Below are 20,099 nucleotides of genomic sequence, written 5' to 3' on the forward strand. Positions count from 1 at the left end.
AGGTTTTTAAAGTTTTTTTTTTCAGAGATTTGAAATAAGTCTAAGTTCTAAGTGGTTCACAGCAGCCTAGCCGTCATTGTAGGTCTCCGCTACTGGAATAAATTCTGCTTCAATATAAACACTAAATCAAAATTGTATATTTTATATAGTTTTTATACAAAAAGTTCGAGTTATCTCTTCGGCTATGTCGAAAAAATTAAATTTGAGATAGTCACGTAAACTTATTTTGGAGTTCCACATTACAAATATGTTCATATCTTACATTTTAGACCTTTAAGTAGCTCTAATGTAAAAAAAAACATTTTCAGTAGTCCCAGAAGGGTACTTATAACCTCCTAGAAAATACTTAATGGAGCACCCTTCCACAAATTAATCATATCTGCGAATTGATTATAGAATATTTTTAGGAAACCCATCTGAAGTAAAAAGCTATTTAATATAAAATATTGGACCAAAATTAGATCCGAACTGGAAACCACTTTTGACACTACACGGTAATCGCTTTGCTTTAAAATAACTATATACGGATACATATATTCTTAAGGGCGAACAATGGATTGTTTGGATCATTTTTATCCAAATATTGCGCCAAGAAGTAGGTTGTAGGGTTAGGTTATAGGAGCATAAACGAAATGCAATAGCTTGGAGATATCACAAGAGACTTGGTGATGCAATTTCAATTCGAAAACCATATATGGAAAATCAGCAAAAGACAGGAACATATTAAAGCATCAATAATTTATTTACAGTACGAACCACATTAAGGTGATATTCTAGTCCTGAGCGGATATTTTAGTCTATAAATGCAGAGCTGAGTCAATTTATCCATGTACATCTGTCGGTCTGTCCGTACATTCCCGAACTAATAATTTGTCAGAACCACTGATATCAGATCTCCATTCATGTAGATGTCATGCAAACTGAACGCTCAAAATAAAGTTTTTGTATGGAAACCCTGATACGGGAGGGATATCTTCCGGTATTTAACTGAAAACCGAAAAAGCAACTGTGATACAAAATGGCTCCCAGCTACCATCAAGAATCGAAAAATAAATTTTTTTTTCGAATATTTGTATCGTCAGTGACAAAATTTCGAGTCCATTTCTGCCAAAAAGCAGCTTCTCGTACTTAATATATTTTTAACATAACTAAGTTTATCACTTATAGGCAACTCCAGCATCTGCATAGCATCTGTCTTACCGAAATGTTAACTAAACAATAATTTATAAAAAAAATTCTACTCGATTCTAGAAGTCTGTACTCCAATATTTTTTAATATCTGGAACAACAGACGTAAAACCATAAACATTTGTGAAGGCATAGTATAAAAACGTTACTTTATTATGCATATTTATGTGTCTACTTTATTAATATCAGTTGACCTGCATATTTCCTATGACAAAATAGCATAAATACTGCAATAGCAGCACGGGAAGTCATATTGAAATCATTTAAATGTCGTAAATTTTGAGGAAACAAAAAAAAAAAATTAATAAATATACCAATTCAAGGAAATGTGAGAACATTGTGTTATTTTATTTTATTTTTTTTTTTTTGAGAGTAACCGAAATTATAGCCACTTCCGTTCGCAAATTGCACGCAGCTTTCATAAAACATCAAATGCGAGAAACGCAAAATTTATTAACACAGCATAATAATTTAGGCATAAAAGTGTTTACAAATGTGTATAACATAAACAACGGTACAATATATGCTGAAAATTATTTGCGAAAATTTAAATTTTCCTAACATGTATAATTTTCCTATATTTATGCGCCAGCGTAAACATAATTTTGCGATTACCTCCGATTACATAAATATAATATTTGCCACTTTAAATGCGTGTGCATGTGTATGTACGTTTTTAAGTGGCATGCCACAAGTGCACGGGTGTGTTTTGCTGCTATTTCACCTTAATTCACCACGTACCTTAACGGTGTGCAATGTCGCTGGCGGTGATTTTTATTATTGCTGGCATTCAAGGTGCATTTTGTCATCGCTCAATTTATGCGCAACAATGCAGCGGTAAATAAAACAACAACAACAACAACAAAAAAGCGTTGACTCCGCTCGCAACGAAGCAATAATACCCTGCACAGGGGGCATTTCTTAAAGCATCAGAATGGTTTAAAAAATGTGTATCCTGATTTTGATCGCTCAGTTTGTAGGGCAGCTATAATGGTCCGATCTGAACAATATTTTCGGAAATAATAGCATTGATTCGCTTAATAGTATCTGCCAATTTTCGTTAAGATAACTGTTCATATAAAAAAGTATTCCATACAAGAGCCTCATTGTCATTGGTAAATTTGTATGACAGCTATGTGCTATAGTACACAAACCTAAACAAAATGTCCGGAGATTGTGCATATTATTCGAAAACAATCTGTGCGAAAATTCGTGTATATAATTTCTCATATAAAAAAGTTTTCCTTAGAAGAACTCGATTTTGATTGGTCAGTTTGTATGGCAGCTATAGGCTACAGAGTTCTAATCTGAACAATATAGTTGGGGATTGTAGTGTTATCTTAAATAAGAATATCTGCCAAATTTTGTAAAGATAACTGTTCATATGAAAAAGTTTTCCATACAAGAACTTGGTTTTGATCGGTCAGTTTTGTACGACAGTTATACTTATATGCTACAGTGTTTCGTTCTGACCAATAAATTAAGAGATTGCAGCGTTGCCTTTAACAATAATCTGTGGCAAATTTCGTGAAAATCTCGTCAAATTAAAAACGATTTAATTTTTTACCTTATTTTAATGTTTAAGGTATAACAACAACAGCATTCATTGTACAATTACACAAATACTACAGTATGCTAACATGACTTTTCGAAGCAGTCATCCAACACACATACATGTCTTCATAAATAAGAAACATTGTTGCTCTTGTTGKTGTTGTAAAATATTACAGTGTTGCCAAAGCCATACAACGCTGCCGCACGCTTAGCAATACCGTTGGTGTCACCGGCTTCAAGCATACACCACTTTGAATTACAGCTTTTTCAACGCTTCACAATTCTGCTGCTTCTTCTTCTGCATGTTTGTTGTTTTTGTTATTGGCGCCGGCTCTTGGCAATGACGCGTTGTCTACGGCGAACGATAGAAAGTGGGCGTGCAATTGACACATTTTCATGCAAAGCAGACAATCGAGCACAATGAAGCGCAGTTCAATGAATTATTGCATATCTCACGCATTCTCAATACATGCATATATGTATGTCTACATATGTGTTAATGTGCTCTCAGCACTTATTTTGGCACAACAAATTATCTAGATAGCTGCATTAGCGCAGCAGACGAATTACTTCGGTTGGCATTTCCATTTTTATTCGCAAATAATGTTCTTTCTTCCAGCCAGAAAAGGTACAAAGATATCAATTTATTGCTTGAATTCAAAGCACTTAAAAGTTATGGAAAAACAATAACATTATAACGGTAATGATACTGGTTTAGCATTGTAACTCTGTTATGGAAGTGATTCTTATGAAATATTTGACACTTAAATATCTTATAAAGTTGGAGTACTCTGCTTTTGCGATGGAGTGAAATTGCGCTGTTTCAGGGAATAAGCTCTCTTCGGTGGCGCATGAGTCTAAAGTCCCAGTGAAATGAAAATCTGAAGTAGTAGAATAAGTTTTTTTTCTGATCGGAGTCGTTCAGCAAACAATATCGAACCTCGGAGTGTATTTAGTACATAAAAACATCAAGTAACCATTTTCAGACGGATTCCAATTTTTAGCTTCGTAATTTGTATTTTAGTTTCCAATTCTTTGGAGTAGGTGTTTACAATACATAAATGCAAAAGCACCTTAAAATTCTGTGTAACTTTCAACTAACAAAGAAAAAATCTTAGAAAATCGAGTCAGATAATTATGCTTTAAGACTATCAACCAACCTATACCAAAACCAACTAAGATCAAATTTGACCCGTGCTAAGGGAAACCTAAAATAAAAAAATTTACCAAAATGTGTTGAGTCGATCCCTGAGAGATTTTGAGAACCTTTGTTCTCAGTCTGATACAAACACGATGATTTTCAAATTAAAGAAACCTTTTCGTTCGCAGGAGAAACGTTTTCCATATTGTTTTCACTCATATTTGAACAGGTGTAACTTTTTTCAACCGAATTATATATTTTTTTTACTAAATGAAGCTTCAAAACTTCTTCTCAATGTTTATATGGTATGACATAATGTGCTTGGTAGCACAGAAGATATGCAAGTATGACTGCAAAGGCATTTATTGACAAAGTGCGAAAAAACTTTTTCGACTACCCAATATTTGCGTTGATAATGGTATAAGTAGACAAACACAGCGTATAGGATCGAAATCTGGCACTATGGTATACTACTACAATTATATTAATACTAAAACTATAAATTTATTAAGAGTAATTTATAAATAACTCTCGTATAACTGAAGTTATTTCAACAACATTTTGCAGCAACAGAAACAGAAATGACAGCTTCTGTTTCTGTTTCCATTTTTGTTGAGGGAGACGCATTCTGTTACAAGCCTCAGTACAAAGTTATGCGTAGGTTTTGTCATTGTAGTTTCGCATTTCATATTTAGTTGTATTGTTTATTTTTTGACTTCTCTTAACTTATGCACTCAAAAGTGAACATATGTAAATTTGTGCCTACATTTAGGTTGATCTTTATATTTACTTTTCTGCCTACATACTATGTTTTAAATTATTATTTTTAAGCTTGATCCTGAACTTGAACCTGACAGAAAATTTATTGAGCTGATTTGTTAGTTGCGTCAAATGCTTCAGAAGTACTTAGTTATATACAGATGTGGTACATATATATTTTCACAGAGGCAGGCTCATTTACATATAAACTTAAATATTGTGTTCTGTTGGAAATTCGTTCAGATATTGGTGAGGTCATAATAGTTGTAGTTGGAAATATAATAATTGCATACGTTTTCATTTCTTTTATCAGTTATCATATTCATCATTGTGTTGTGGGATTGAAACATTAATGGATGGTCTTTGAGATATAGGGACAAAATTTGCATACTCAAATAATGGTTGAAAAAATGCTTCAACAGTATCCCAAATGAGAGATGTTTACTTACATATTTTATTTTGCTTGAAGATTATTATGATATGGACTTTATAATAAAAGTTTGAGAATATGTATTGGTACTATAAAAACCAGTTCAATCTGTCTGCCCTTATAAGAACTAATCTCGTGAAGTTACTTTTTGTAATTTTTATATCTTCAGACACATGTTATCAACCACAAGTTTGTTATATCAATGAACTTTAGAAAATGGTATAAGATATATAATTTTTTGAACCAACACAGACACTTTGATGTTTACAAAACCTAAGAAAGAGCCTTAGAAATCTAGTATCTAGTAGATCAATTTGTATATGGCAGCTATGTATGTACATGCTGTAGTGGTCCGAATCGAACTATATATTTACCTACGCTCTATTCTGGTCGGCATTTTAAAAACTGAGGAACTAGTTGCGTACATATGAACAGAAAGTTAAATCGACACAGCTCGTCACTCCGATCACCTATATGTATGTATATACTAATTTATCGGGTCTCCGACGTTTCCTTCAACAACCTCAATATACCCTGTTCAAGTTAAGAAAGAGAAAGGTGCGTCCAATTATTTGGGAGTTTTTACATTAAATTCCAGTTCAGCAGCAGAATATTTAGCGAAGTTGGTTGCGGTTGTTTGAATAAGTAAAACATCTCCGTAGCATATTTTAGCAGTCTAGTGGTAAAGTGCCTGATTTTTTCCTTAATTTCTATTGCCTTATTATATAATTAACCTCGCAAATGATAAAAAAAAAATTAGATCGAATTGTGTTGCAGACAGTTAACTAATTTCCTATAGGGTATGCTCCCGTATATATACTTATGTAGTTACATGAGTTTTCAAATATGCTTAATACAGATATAAACGAATAAGTACGAAAATAGTTTCATATTTTAGGGTGGAGTTGCTAGAGTAGCACCGTTTTTGAAATGTTAATTGGCTAATAAATTATGTCTGAAATACAATAAATATGAGGCGCGCAATTATTCTCTTGCCAATATGACGTAATATATATGTATATGCAATATATAATCATATGAGTATGCACGAACAAATGCAGCATTTTCTGAAGCTGAGCTTCGATGTTAACTATTCATTTTAATCCCGAATGCAAATATACCTTCATAGATATTTGAGAGTTTGAAGTTTATAAAAATACATAAATAGATTTAAATTGATTTCAAGACTCAAGGATCTGGCATGCACCACTCATTTCGTATGCAAAATTTCCTGGTAAAGATTTATCTTTTTTTGGTTTTGATTGATGTTTCTAACAAACTGTAGCACTGATGGGTATCGTTGATGACATGCAAGCAAGTATGTAGTCCAAATAAACATAAACAAGCGTATACACATATATACTCATATATACACACATATACTCATATATACTTACCTTCATTTACATATAAATACATACACATATAACTCATTGAGTTTTTGAAGGTGATTAGCATTTTGCTTTCCTGTTAATCCACATTCACCGAAACCAAAATTGTGTATTTTCTACTTGTTTTATTTCGAAATGATTCTTAATTATGTTCTCTTCAAAATTTGGTGAATTGCAGTTGAAATAGTTTGGGATTTGGTATACAATAACGGTTTAGTAGGTAAATGCGAATTAGCTGGAAAGAAAGTGAATTATAGCAGCTGAATACTCAAAAATGAATTTGTGGTACAAATGTATATATAAATATTTAGCTGTCAAACATACATTAATAAATCTCTTCCGATTGTTACACAATTCTTTTGTTTATTCTTTACTGTAGGCGTTTGGGGTGTGTTGAGGTTAAGTGTACGGATTAAATATTATCTAAATCTTTTATGCTTCGTTTCGGGCCAACACTTAATCATTTCGGTATCCAAAAATCGTGCGTGACTATTTCATGTGGCAAGCAAAACGAAATTTATATGCACAAGTATATTTGAATGTAGTTCCATGCAAATTAATATGAGGACGTTATCTGAGATACACTACTTTTATTTTCGAGACTGTAAAAGCAAGAAAATAAAATTCCTGCTCTCGAAGGTATTTAGGAAAATTAACTTTTAAAAAACATTTTTCAAAAATATAGTTCACAACTTTTTTACAAAAACTTCTATATTGATACGAGCAATTTTCAGTATATTGAAAAGTCTAGAGACAGTTTTTATGAATTATAACGGTCTCATAGCAAACTTATATTTTCGTTTCTTAAATTAGAAGGATCAAAACAAACAGTTTATTATTTATATTATTCATTTTATTCTAATTATTTTTTTTTTTATAGAATATCATGAAATTATGTCGCATTGTCTGTATATTTGAAGTCGGACCACTCATTTTTCCAAGCTCGAATGAAAATTTTGTTCGAAATCTTGAAATATAGGTATTCAGAAATTATTCAGCTACCAGATTTGGATAATTAAATACCTAACTCCCGTTAAATTGCTTTAATTTTGGCTCCAAAAGCGTTCGCAAACAGAACCAAAACACACTCCTACTAAGACATCATTTTACTCTTTCAGAAGAAAAATGCTAAAAAGTAATCAGTTTTCTTTAGTTTATAGTAAAGTATTTAAAAATGATAACAATAATAGACAAGACAACTCTGTGAGTCATCAATTACGGGAAAAATGCTTACTTTACCTAATTTTACTTCGTATCTGCCAACCGCAACCACAACCACCACACCACCAAAAATTTTTCATGCGGTTGAACTAATTGTCGAAGCACCTTTGCCACTATGCCTAAGGTAGCACCAAAACTTGACTTTTGAACTCTTCAAGTGTCGAAAAACATTGACCTCTTAGTTTACTTGTTTTCGTACGGCAATAAAGAGTAATTTGGTTCTAATCAATCAAAAATCAAATCAAAATCGAAATAAAAAATGCAGTCGATTCAGTCGATGTATGAGAACTCGTATTATTGTGGAGAAGTGTAATCCGACTAATTTCTTGAATGACTACGGGTGATAGTTTCCGGAACAACATCTGAGTCTGGACGACCTTTAAGAAATTCGTCTTGGAGCGAATGTCAAAAATTTAATTAAGTTCATCTATCCACATATGCTAATCCTCGTCGAAAGTTGCAAAAAAATATTCACGGGAAAACTTTTACGACTTAATTCCCTTTTATATCGAAAAGAATATTTTAAGTTACTGTAAACCAAAATAGCGCTCGTTTGTCAAAACGTTTTGAGTATTCACACCTTTAAAAATATCAAACTTTACGATAAAATTGTGAGTTTCCAGATAGCCAAACTCCGAAATATATAAAGCAACCTGCGTAAAAAATATCTAAAATATATAGCATAAACCGAAATATTTATAATTAGCAAGTGGCCAAAAAGTGTTCCCTCCATTAGACGTCCTAAGCATAAAATTATGGAACAAAGTATTTTCTAGAGTTGAGTATTCCATCGTTTAAAGAGTTCAGCATTACAGATTTGTGAATATTCCTGCTTACCAATCGTTGATTCTCAAACGATCTTCACAACTATTTTTCCATTATTTATATTACTATAAAGCTTGCGGTTTTGCTATTTCAAAAATATTGTTTAAAAATAAAAATACCCTTTGAAATTACTTCAACTTCAAATATACCAACCCTTAAAAAATCTATGAAATTGTTTAGCGAAAGTAATTGTGCAAAATTTTTCTACAGGGCACGTTTCTGCGCATATTTATTTTTGTATGTATAGCATAGTGATTTATTAATGTCTTATAAATGAATGCGAATAAAGCTCGGATATTTTGTGCATCGTTAATTTTTTATAATGAATCCAATTATCCAACTGTAAACATTTTATATTCGTATACCTAGGTATGCAGTAAATACATACATACATGTATCTACATAATAAATAGATACTTTTAAGTGGCAGTTGCTTGCCGCAGACCGTCATAAATCTCAAAGTCTTCATATAAACAATAGCGAAAACTGTAAATCAGTCGAACACAGTTGCTTTGAAAACTACTTTTACGAACATATATTCATATTAAAAAATTAAAAGATAGCTTGTAAGTGGTAAAGAATTTTATTTCCAATTAATCATAAAAATATTAATTATTATTGTAAACTTTTGGGTTTAATAGTTCGTAAGTTTTTTGGCATTTTGTGTTTAAAAGGAATTTCATTCATTCGGCACAGTCTAAGATCCCAACCTTTTCAGATTAAATAATAAATTATGTATATAAAACATATCACACCGTCAGGATTCATCTTTTTAAGTTAAGTTAATTTAAGGAGAGCTTCGAATTTGGGATCGGAAAAAATTCAGCTCTATCGAAACGAGTCGACGCATTGCGTTCTTAAAATATCCAACAAAATCTTTCGAACGGACACACGAGACATATTGAGCTAACACTTTCTGTACAATTTTCAAACACCATATTCTTCACTTTTTAATATTTTGATCAGCTGAAGAGGTCAAATTCTTTGTTCGATATTTTTATCCATTGTAAAAATCGCAACGCACCACCGAGATGTTCCGACTTAAACAGCTGCAGACTGGTTGACAAATCACGCTCATATTTGGCATAGCAATTAAGGACTTTCCTACCATAGCAAAATATATTTGTTTGAAATATCATTTACCCGAGGAATTTAATTACAATCTCCGGGTGTTTTTTGTCTTAATTTATCTCAGCCGATGCTCAATTTCCTTACTAGCTTACCGAACATCTTTTTCAATAGTCTTGCTTTCATGCATTTTATTACTATAAACGTCCTTTAATATTTATATTTAAACACTTAAATTAACTATTCTCATTACCGCCAACCATAATAAAAATTTATTATATGTTTTCTCTTTACAGTTATTAATTACTGAGTCGTAAACACGGGCAAGCCCAATCCTAAACATACCACAATTAACATTTAGACGCAAATACATATCTCCAATGCAGCTTAGGCGTAAATTTCAAACATATCTTCATTTCTAAAACCATATATAAATACAGTTATAAGCGCAACTGTGGAATACTCAAAAAGTAGCAGTTTAAGTGTTAAAAAACGATCAACAACAACTCAAATATTTATTTATAAACAAAAAACTCAGCACAATAACAAAATGCGGCTGTTAATATTCATTTTGGCCTGTTGTAAGTATTGAACCGTTATTATTTATGTGTATATTATTTTCAAAAGTACATCTTTATTATGATGTGTCATACGATAACCAGTCAAATATAAAACCGGGAGGAAAATCAGGATAATATCATCAAAGTTTTCAAATATGGAAGTAAGGACCCACTCTTCTTTGATAAAATCGAAAATCATTTTAATTTTGAGACAGTTTACAAATTCAATACCCTCTTGAGATTTTAATATTGAATATATATGTAGATATAATTGGCATCCTATCCTAAAATTAATAAAATTGTTATTTAGATCACTAAACATGAAGTATTGGTCCAACTATATTATTCTCACTCAACCAAACGCCCGATTCTCTAAGGTCATGATATCACTATGCTGTAAATATGTTTCATGAATAGCATGATGACTACATATATCGTACCCAAAGAGACTAGAAATGATGAGGCTTTATTTGAAGCGGGAAGAAGCAAACTTTATATAATATCACTGTGGAACATTTTTGGGATTATTGTCTGTAGGGTGAGAAATTCCAAGTCAGGATGATGGTACTAGGTCAGTATAGTAAAACCCTCAAAGGGTTTGGCGTTCGTATGTGTCAGTTTTTTTTATGACCTTTTAAGTTCTTTCCTGACTTGGAATTTCTTACCCCCCCAGATTAGCTGTTGTACTGTGTATTTATCATAATGATCTAGTTACTTAGACTTTAGACTTCGGCCTGCTACGTCGATGAAACCTAAAAAAACTCCCGAGTAAAATATATTGGCCGTAGAATGTCGTATAGTCAAGAAAATATAAAAATTACAAAAAAATGTAATGTTTTCAAAAATTTCCAAAATATTAAAATTCGATTTTGTGACGAGATAAAAAGTAGATGAGTTTAGTAGATTGTGTATATACAGGAGAATCATAAGAAATTTATAGGGATCAGAGCATTTATCTCCGAGTAATATCTCAAGAAAATTTCAAAAGTGTAGTTTTGAGATAAAAAGTGTTTTAAAGATAAACTGATGGAGCCGACTGAGCTGAGCGGTTACACTTTGAAAAGCTGAAACTCAGCTCAACTTATTCAAATACCATTTTAGAAATTTAGAGTTTTTTTTGTGCTTTCAAGGAAGCAATAATATATCCTAATTCGAAGATATAAGCTTAAAATCTTAATAGATAAAAAATGAAGAAAAATATAGAAAACTAGATTATGCTTAGTAAACACGTTAGATATAGGTTTAAGAGATAAATAGAGATAAGGTTTAATGTCTTCAATTAACTCAAAAACGGTTTTCCCGGAGCGGTCGTTTGAGTTTGCTGGAAAAACTGGCGAAAAACTCACGAAGAATCGATGCAGGAGTTGTCGGCTTATAATTCCAGATTTTAGGAATAGCTTCGCGCAAACGACGCATAACATTCAAATAGTATTCCTTGTTAACAGTCGGAAGGAATTCGGAGAGCACCACACCTCGATAATCTAAGAAAAGTGTCATCATAAGCTTGAATTTTGACTTGCTTTGACGTAGGTTTTTCGGCTTCGGCTCACCTTTGCCATGACATTCGTCCGATTGATTGTCTGTTTCCAGGTCGTAAACATAAATTCACGACTTATCGCCAGTAATAATACGTTTCATGACATCCTAACATCGCAAAGTTTTTCGAACATTTTTTACATTCTTGGAACGAATCGCGCTTTTACTTTTCTTAGAACCAAATGATCTTTCAAAATTGTTTTAACTGATCTTTCCGGTTGCCAGTAAGATAAAAACTCTTTGGTGAATAATTCCACTCAACGTAAAAATCAGACATATCAGAGTAGTCATCTATCGGGCCCGATCAACATTTCCACGAAAAAAGTAGCAAGATGAGTTCTTTCTATAAAAATATAACATTATGCAACTGGCGAAGCTTTGTGTTCTCGATTCAGACCGACCCTCGGTTGTACAGGTAGAGTCAAAGAAGAGAAGAGAGAAAAATATACTATACAATTAGTAGACAGATTGCTGATGGATATTTTGAGGAGGTTGTTTTTCGAAATAGGTGAATTGAAACCAAAAAAAAATCGATAACGACCTAACGAATTGATTTGGAAGCTGGAAAAAGTTTGAATAATACATAAGTTCAAACATTTTACTATGAGTTCATAAAATTAGCATAATGATCTCCGGATAAAATTTGAAAATGATTAGATGGGGTATAAGCTTAATATAATGGAGTATAAATTAGTGTATATATATATAAATTAAACATATATAAATTAAACTGTTTAYTGGTTAAGTCTTCACCTAGCCTTTATATGCTAAATGATATGATTACCGTCTTTTCAGTTTTCTTTATAGTTAATTTTTCGGTGAATATGTGGATTACATATTTGGGTATAATTAAGCTATTATACTGCGATTGAAATTTTAGGATTTGGTACAAAAATTGCGCAAAAATAGTAGACACCTTCCATTGAATCCAAATATATTAGAGTGTGAAACTAAAATACACTCTATTTTCCTACAATCTGGGAGAGTATTTAATATACGATTCCACCCAACCTTATATGTTCTTAGTTGTAACAATTCATATTATTTTATTTAATATTACCAAACTTTAATAATCGTTTCCTTCTTCTGCTCGCAGTGGCACCCTCCATTAATGCATATCATGTGTCAGCCGCCTCAGCGGGTGTGTCCTTCATGAATGAAAACTATCTGGACCAGCGAATGTCACAAGTGTTCAACACACAAAATGTCGCATCGAAGACATTGCGTAATCGGCGCATGTACGCCATGTGTCCGCCACACTTCCAACGTGTCGGCTCCGAATGTTACTCGTTGCTGCCACAGGCCAGCAGCTGGCTGGAGGCACATTTCTTCTGCAAAGACAAGAACGCGAAATTGGCGGAACCACAGAATAGAGCCGATCGGAAATTGCGCGTTTTCCTCAAACAATACGACGCACAGAGGGGATGTAAGTGGCATTGCTTGCGGTCGCTTGAAGGAAATTATTTGAATTAATTTTTTTTTTTTTTGCAGTAACTGGTCCTATTTGGATTGGCGCCACTTACGACTGGCAAAGCAATGTGTGGCAGTGGAGCATTAGCGGCAAGAACTTAACATATGACTCCTTCAGTCGCATGGAACCTGAGTAATAAAGTTTTTCAACTATTTATTTATTTTTTATTTTTTTCTAATTCTTCTTCTTAAGTAAAATTTGAATTTCTTTAAACAAATATTCGAGATTTTATTAATGAGCGCCTGTTTTGCAGGATCAGACAGAACCTGGAAAACCATTGTGCTGTGTATGACCCAAATCTAGACTATAGGTGAGCGTTAATGCTTTTTTTGTTAAGATGATAACCTAAAAAATATTTTTGCCATATACATTTCATATTTGTACATACATATGCTAATGCCTTAAAAAACTTAAGCTTAACTCTTAGTACTAACCGGATGAGTGCGTTGATACGAGACTAGCCGATGTGTAATCGAAAGTATTTTAATAAGTAAACTTAAATATTGAGTGAGCTCTTTAATTTTAATCACCAAAAAAATTTGTATCAGCAGTGCTCTGAAAAATGTAACTAAACTTTATCAACTAACTAAAGTTCTCAGTGTGAGAACTGGTTGGGAATCGTTTTTGTACCGAGTAGAAGGCGAAACCCAGCAAGACTGGAATACCGACTGTCCAACTTTCGTTTGACTAAGCACCACCGATGTAATACCTTGGTTCCACAGGGGAAATCAGCTAAAACTCAACAAAGTTTTATTAGGCTCAAAGTGCTCTGGGTGCATCCCTAGGTAGCTAAACTAACCTAGATTAGGTTAGTCTGACAGACTAATAAGCCGCACAGGGGCCAGTTTTGATTCTTTGTGATAACAGATAGAGTTCCGTAACGTGAATTTCAACCGACTCTGGCGCGTCTTAAAAGATCTTTCTTCCAGTCCGTTCCCACGACCATCGGGTCTACGTAACCGTAACGCAACCGGATTTTAATCCGTTCAAGGACTGTCAACTCGGCAGAATTCTGCCGCTACAACAACAACATCAGTCTTCCTACTGTCTGACACCACTGGACACCCAAACTTGCTGCAATCTTATCGATCTGTCAGCCTCCTTCGGCAAGCATGTGCCGCCAGCAATCCGTACAATTCCTTCTATCGAGTGCCAGTAAGAACTTTGTTTCTTTCCGATCTAACGTTTTGCACATAACTTTTACACTGTTGCACTCAGACAGATATTTCCATCGCGTTTCGTTTTTCTTTGCTATACTCATGTCCAGATAGTTGTATAGAAAATACAAGGGTTCTTAAAGGTTGATTACGTTTTCGGTTGACAGCCGTATTCCACTCTTGGTAATCTCATTCACTACCTTATTGATCTCGAAACCTTGTTAAATGACACCAAAGTAGACGTGAAGCTCTTGATTTTGCCGACACTTGCCACTACTTTCCAAAGCACGATATGCGAAATGATGTTAAAGCTTTGATTGCTACTCGGCTGTCCACGTGGATGTGAGCTACGGAGTTGTCCGCTGATACATTATAGGCTAGCTCAGCGATTTGCCCAATAAACTAACCTAACTACTGCTCCATCGAATGCTCCAAGTGCTTTCTTATCAACCAATCGGTTTGTCATCGTCTATGCTTCTGCACCGCATAATATGGCAGCAATGATAAGAGACTTATAGAGAATAATTTTTCTTCGATGGAGAAAAATCTACTTCTCAATTGAATACTGATCCCAAATTAACACCTGATGACAAGAGCTATGCTGCTCTTGATTTCCAGGCTTAGATTATAGCTGGAATTTATGTTAGCACCAGTTTTTGGCGGCATAAAAATCTGGTCCCATTCGAATTACGTCGATCTGAAGCTCAACTTGTTGACCCAAAATGATTTTTGTCTAGTTTTAGCTCTATAAGTATATATGTAACATCAAACACTCACAGTATATACTTGACTACCGTTTGATTTATTTGACAAATAAACTACAATTCAGCGATCGTGAAAGGTATTTAGAGACACAATTTTAATTGCAAATACAATGTCATTGTGGCAGCACACTCCCATAAATGAATGCAACAATAGCATACTTAAAATGCAGGCGAATAAAGTGTGAAGCAGCTAATCAAGTTGTCCGAATGCACATCAGCTCAAAACGTATCGCGGTCAATTGACGTGTTAATGATGTGTAGCGCCAGACAAGAGTCTAAACAAACGTTATATACACATATGCACGCCTAAAAACATTAATACATACATATACATATACAAACACAAACATATTGGTGAAATGAAATAGAAATCACTCAGCGCCAACTTGCAACGTGAAAGGCATACGAAATTTTGGCAGCGCTTCTCAAAATGCATGCGGCACATTGCATATATACACATACATGCATGCACATCGACGCTGCTAATTAGCTGGTTACTTTTTTATTTATAAATACTTTATTTATATGCGTTTTTAAAATTAATCTTTATTTTTTACATTCAACAAACAGATGGTCTGCTCGCCCCTGTCCGGATAGATTCCGTTTCATCTGTCAACATAAAATGCCGAAAGTCAGCGAGAAGAATCGAGGCAAGGTCTATACGCGTTGGAATGCCACCTACCCCAATGAGTATGCGAACGAAGTCATATTGGAAGTGATGGATCAGCCGGGCAAAAATGGACGCAGGTAAGTGTGTTGAGCATTGAAACTTATCTGTATGAACATTTGTTGTTGTAAATAAACATTTCTTATAGTATAAAAGGGTGGAAAAGAAATTTTTCTTGATTTTGGTTCATCAGTTTGTATGGTAGCTATATTCTATACTAGTCCGATCTTAACAATTCTTGGAAAATAAGCGGTGGCAAATTTCCTGAAGATATATATCAAATAAAAAAGTTTTCTTTATAAAAACTGGATTTTTATGGTTTAGTTTGTATGGCAGCTATATGCGATAGTGGTCTGATAACGACGATTCCGACAAGTAAGCAGCTTCTTGAGGAAAAAAGAACGTATCTAAAATTTGAGATGGATATATCAAAACTAGAGGTTAGACCAAGAACCAAACGAATAGATAGACAAACGGACATTGGAAAAGCTGTTTTGGAGAATCTGGGGCAAAAATAAAGTCGAAATAATAAAATTTTGGCTTCAAATAGAAGTTGCTAGACCCAAGCAAGTTTCATTGGAGCATTTGAGTTCATTCCATTACTTTCTTCCATACCAAAAAACAAAAAAACACTATCAACATGACTTAGATCGTAATAGGGTATTTTATTTCAAACATTGCAAAGCCACACATTTGACATTACAATGAATACAATTGCTAGCTCTTTTAAGCATTTGACCTCAGCGAGTACACGCTCCCTGCAAAGTAAGTTATTTCCATAAAGTTTAACACACTTTTGGTGTGTCTGCAGCATCACTTTCTAATTCATTCTGTTGTACTGGCGTTTCCCCAGCGTTTGAAGGCGTCGTCATCGGCTCATTCAGTGCCTTTTGGATGGCATCCCGCTCCTCATTTTCCTCATTTGTTAGATACTGATCCCAATGACTTAGCCGTTTCTGCACCTCCGCCTCGGTTTCGACGATTCTGTTGGTTAAGAGAAATAACTTAAAAATCGCAACTAAATGCTGGTAGTTAGCAAAAACTTGCTTGTATTTGGTCTTGCCATCCCAATGTTCCGCGCTCAGCTTACGTTGTCCGAAGAAACGGCCGTGCATCATTTGTATTACCACATCAGCTTCCTCGGGGTCGGCCATATTCACTTGTGCGATGCCTTCGGGGTGACGCTGTAGATGGAAGTAAGAAGAAATGTTTAGCAATAATAATAAATTTAATTAATTGCAAGTTGAATAATTAAATTAATAATTTAATTTAAAAATATAAATTTTGATTAAAAAGTAAACCCTTTGAAACTCACATCATAAATGACCACTTTTCGTACGGTGCCACATTTACTGCACTCCTCACGCAACTCATTCTGATAGTCCAATATCAGCTGCACTTCCTTTTCGAAAATAATTGGATCGAAGAGATTTTTAATGATAACCACCTTCTCATTTTTCGAGCGTTCACCGCGCATTTTTTCCGGACGCCAGTCGAAAAGTCTAGGGAAATCAAAAATTAAAATATTACTTCGAAATTTCGAATTCGAAATTTAAATTCGAATAGTTTTCGAAAATCAAAAAATAAACTTAAATTTTGTCAAATAGTAAGAGCTACCATTATAGGTGTTGGGGTAAAAATTAAGCTTTAGGAATATGGGGGGGCTTACTATATAGGTGTTGAAAGATTTTGATTTAGAAGCGTGCAAGCAGTGACCCTCGTTACACACACTTACTTTTCTTTAATTTTCTGCAACTTCTCTTTGTCCTTCTTCTTGCGTTTCGGTTTCAAAGCTGGATTATATTCGCCACGCATCTGAAATTTGGCACGTTGCACGCGTATTTTGTGACCACGAAGGTTATACTCATCCAAAATATTTAAGGCCAAACCCACAGACTCCACCTGCAAAAACAAAAATGCAGATATAGATTAGTTTTAAACGTAAAAACATAGACCTAAGCTACATAAAACCTTGTAAACAAAATAACATTCACAAATCCGCTACTTTCAATTTCCAGATCCAATGTCATCGTAAAGGCCGACGGCAGCGACGAACAGATCGTGTTACCGAAACCACGCGGCCGAGCCGGACACAATCGTGGACGCGCAGGACGTCGTCCAAACCGACCGACCACAATCCATCCGAACGATATCGATGCACAAGCGACCTCGAACTCGCCAACAACTTTGGCACATTACAACGAAATACCGGTGCCGGCTACAGCAGCGCCCAATACGCCCAACGCAGCCAATCGGGCGCGAAACGGACAAAAGCAAATGCCGCATGATCGTGTCGTATGGCGACAACGGCAGAAGGAGAAGCGTCGTTTGGAGCGCAAGAGACAGCGCGCACAACAAATGCAGAAGGAGAAGGAACGCAAATGGAACGAACAGCGACTACGCATACTGGCAAATCAAGAGCGTGAACGACAGCGGCACCTGCAAGAACAGGAACAACAAGACCAACAACCGAAATCATACGAACAAACCGAACAGCCGCGACGTGAACTGGATGAACTGCGACAGCGCGAAGCCATCGATCTGGAACGACAACGCCAGCAACAACTGGCCGAAGCGGAAGCCAAACGACGCGAATATGAAAGTCGGCATCAAGAATTGGAAGCGCTGAAGAAGCAACTTGCCGAAGAGAAGAAGAAGCGCGACGATGAATATAGCAGCGCAGAACGCATACGACAGGAACGTATCGAACGGCAGAGAGAACGTGAAGAGAAGGAGCGCAAAGAACGTGAGGAACAAATGAAAAAAGAGCAGGAAGAACGCGCCAAAGAAGAAGCGAAACGTGAACAAGAACGACTGGAGACGGAGCGGCGACAACTCGAAGAATACGAAGAACGTTTGAAGCAAGCGCGCGATGAACGCGAACGTGAACTACACGAACAGCAGGAACGGAAGCGGCAAGAGGACGAAGCCAACCGACAACGCCTGGAGGAAGAAGAAAAGCGGCGGCAAGAAGAGATTAAACGACAATTGGAGGAAGAAGAAGAACGCTTGAAATTGGAACAGCTGGAAGAAACACGCAAGTTGGAGCGACAGGAACTAGAACGACTAGCGGAAGAAAATCGACGACGCGAAGAGAAGCTACGCCAGCGACAGGAGGAGATCGCACGCCGCGAAGAGGAGCAACGTAAAATCGAAGAAGAAGAGGAGCGTATAAGGAAGGAGCTCGAAGAGGCGGAACAACGGCGCAAAGCGGAACACGAAGCGCAAATCAAGCAGGAGGAAGAAGCGGTCAAGGCGCGTGCCGAAGCCGAACAAAGAGCAGCCGAGGAGGAGAAACGTAAGCGCCAAGAGCGTCTCGATGCATTGAAAAAGCAAGATGACGAACGCCTGCGCCAAGAGAAGGAAGAGAAGAAGCGCAAATATGCAGAGCGTCTGTCACGCCTCTCACCGGAAGATCAGCGCAAATTCTTCGAAATGCGCAAACGGCGAAAGGCCAAGAAGACACAGGAATTACTGCAACAAAAACAGGCAGGCAATGGCGGCAACGAAGCATACGAGGAAGAATAGAGGAGCGGCGGCAGCGGGTGGAAGTTCAACAAATCAAAATGGATGTTAGAATTTAACGGTATATAACGGTTGAGTGGTAAAAACATATGTTTTTTTCTTGTGTGTTTTGATATTTGGTAAGAAACTCAAAGCTTCACCAAACGGTAGACTGTATTTATATTTGTTTTGCTTGATCCCCGCAAACTCATGCGAAATATTATTTAATTAAATAAGTCATAAGCATAAATATTTTTTTATAAATTTAAGTCGTTGCTGCCATTATTTCACTTGAATAGTTGTACTCGTGAACGCTCAATGTTGTTTTTTAGCTCCTTGCACGCTCTCCATTTTATATTGTCACATACACTATACATAGCTAACATATGCATACATACATACACATATGTATGTGTATGTATAAGTAAGAAATTGAAAGAAAATCTTATAATTGGTTTGAAAGGAAATCTTGTTTAAGTCGTAAGAAAAATTACCGCTAAGGCACTACATAGTATTAGCTTTAGTAGCACACGAGCGGCGCTCCAGTGACTTCGTCTACTGCTCGGCAACTGCGCCAGCTACACTCGATTGTAAATTTACGAAAAAAATGAATATTATTAATTTATAAGTGGACAACAGGCAGCCGAAGAGGAAGAAAAAAATTAAATAAATACTTGAAAATTAATAAAATAAAAAATTTAAAAAAACCGCAGAAACTGAGTTGTTTGTATATACATAAATAACAGCACGCATGTGTGTTGTAATGTGGAAAAAGAGTTTTATCGCAATGTAACTGTAATTTATAAACATTTATGATTATATGAAAGCAATAGACTTAACCTCACTTACTGTTAAAGTTATGT

General features: G+C 35.2%; 2 protein-coding genes across 4 annotated transcripts in view; one reads left to right on the plus strand and one right to left on the minus strand.

The window, feature by feature from the left end:
• LOC108969073 (trichohyalin) overlaps positions 1–20,099 on the plus strand; it is a 168,031-nt gene extending 147,932 nt beyond the window's left edge. The window contains exons 3-8 of one of the 2 annotated variants that reach the window (XM_018933579.1): positions 9,874–10,158; positions 12,770–13,099; positions 13,165–13,276; positions 13,398–13,454; positions 15,636–15,812; positions 17,751–20,099. In XM_018933579.1, the coding sequence (XP_018789124.1) occupies positions 10,128–10,158; positions 12,770–13,099; positions 13,165–13,276; positions 13,398–13,454; positions 15,636–15,812; positions 17,751–19,260 (2,217 nt within the window). In that variant the 5' untranslated portion in view covers positions 9,874–10,127 and the 3' untranslated portion in view covers positions 19,261–20,099. The remainder of the gene's footprint in view (positions 1–9,873; positions 10,159–12,769; positions 13,100–13,164; positions 13,277–13,397; positions 13,455–15,635; positions 15,813–17,750) is intronic. The other variant, XM_018933586.1, reaches the window with a different exon arrangement.
• Positions 16,374–20,099, minus strand: part of LOC108969089 — a 34,934-nt gene continuing 31,208 nt past the window's right edge. For both annotated transcript variants that reach the window (XM_018933598.1, XM_018933608.1), the window contains exons 5-8: positions 17,468–17,634; positions 17,048–17,234; positions 16,780–16,916; positions 16,374–16,716 (exon numbers count right to left, since the gene is read on the minus strand). In XM_018933598.1, coding sequence (XP_018789143.1) covers positions 16,518–16,716; positions 16,780–16,916; positions 17,048–17,234; positions 17,468–17,634 — 690 coding nt within the window. In that variant the 3' untranslated portion in view covers positions 16,374–16,517. The remainder of the gene's footprint in view (positions 16,717–16,779; positions 16,917–17,047; positions 17,235–17,467; positions 17,635–20,099) is intronic.

The sequence above is a fragment of the Bactrocera latifrons genome, unplaced genomic scaffold (assembly GCF_001853355.1).
Source record: "Bactrocera latifrons isolate USDA-ARS-PBARC rearing strain unplaced genomic scaffold, ASM185335v1 scaffold_104, whole genome shotgun sequence".
Taxonomy (NCBI): Eukaryota; Metazoa; Arthropoda; class Insecta; order Diptera; family Tephritidae; genus Bactrocera; species Bactrocera latifrons.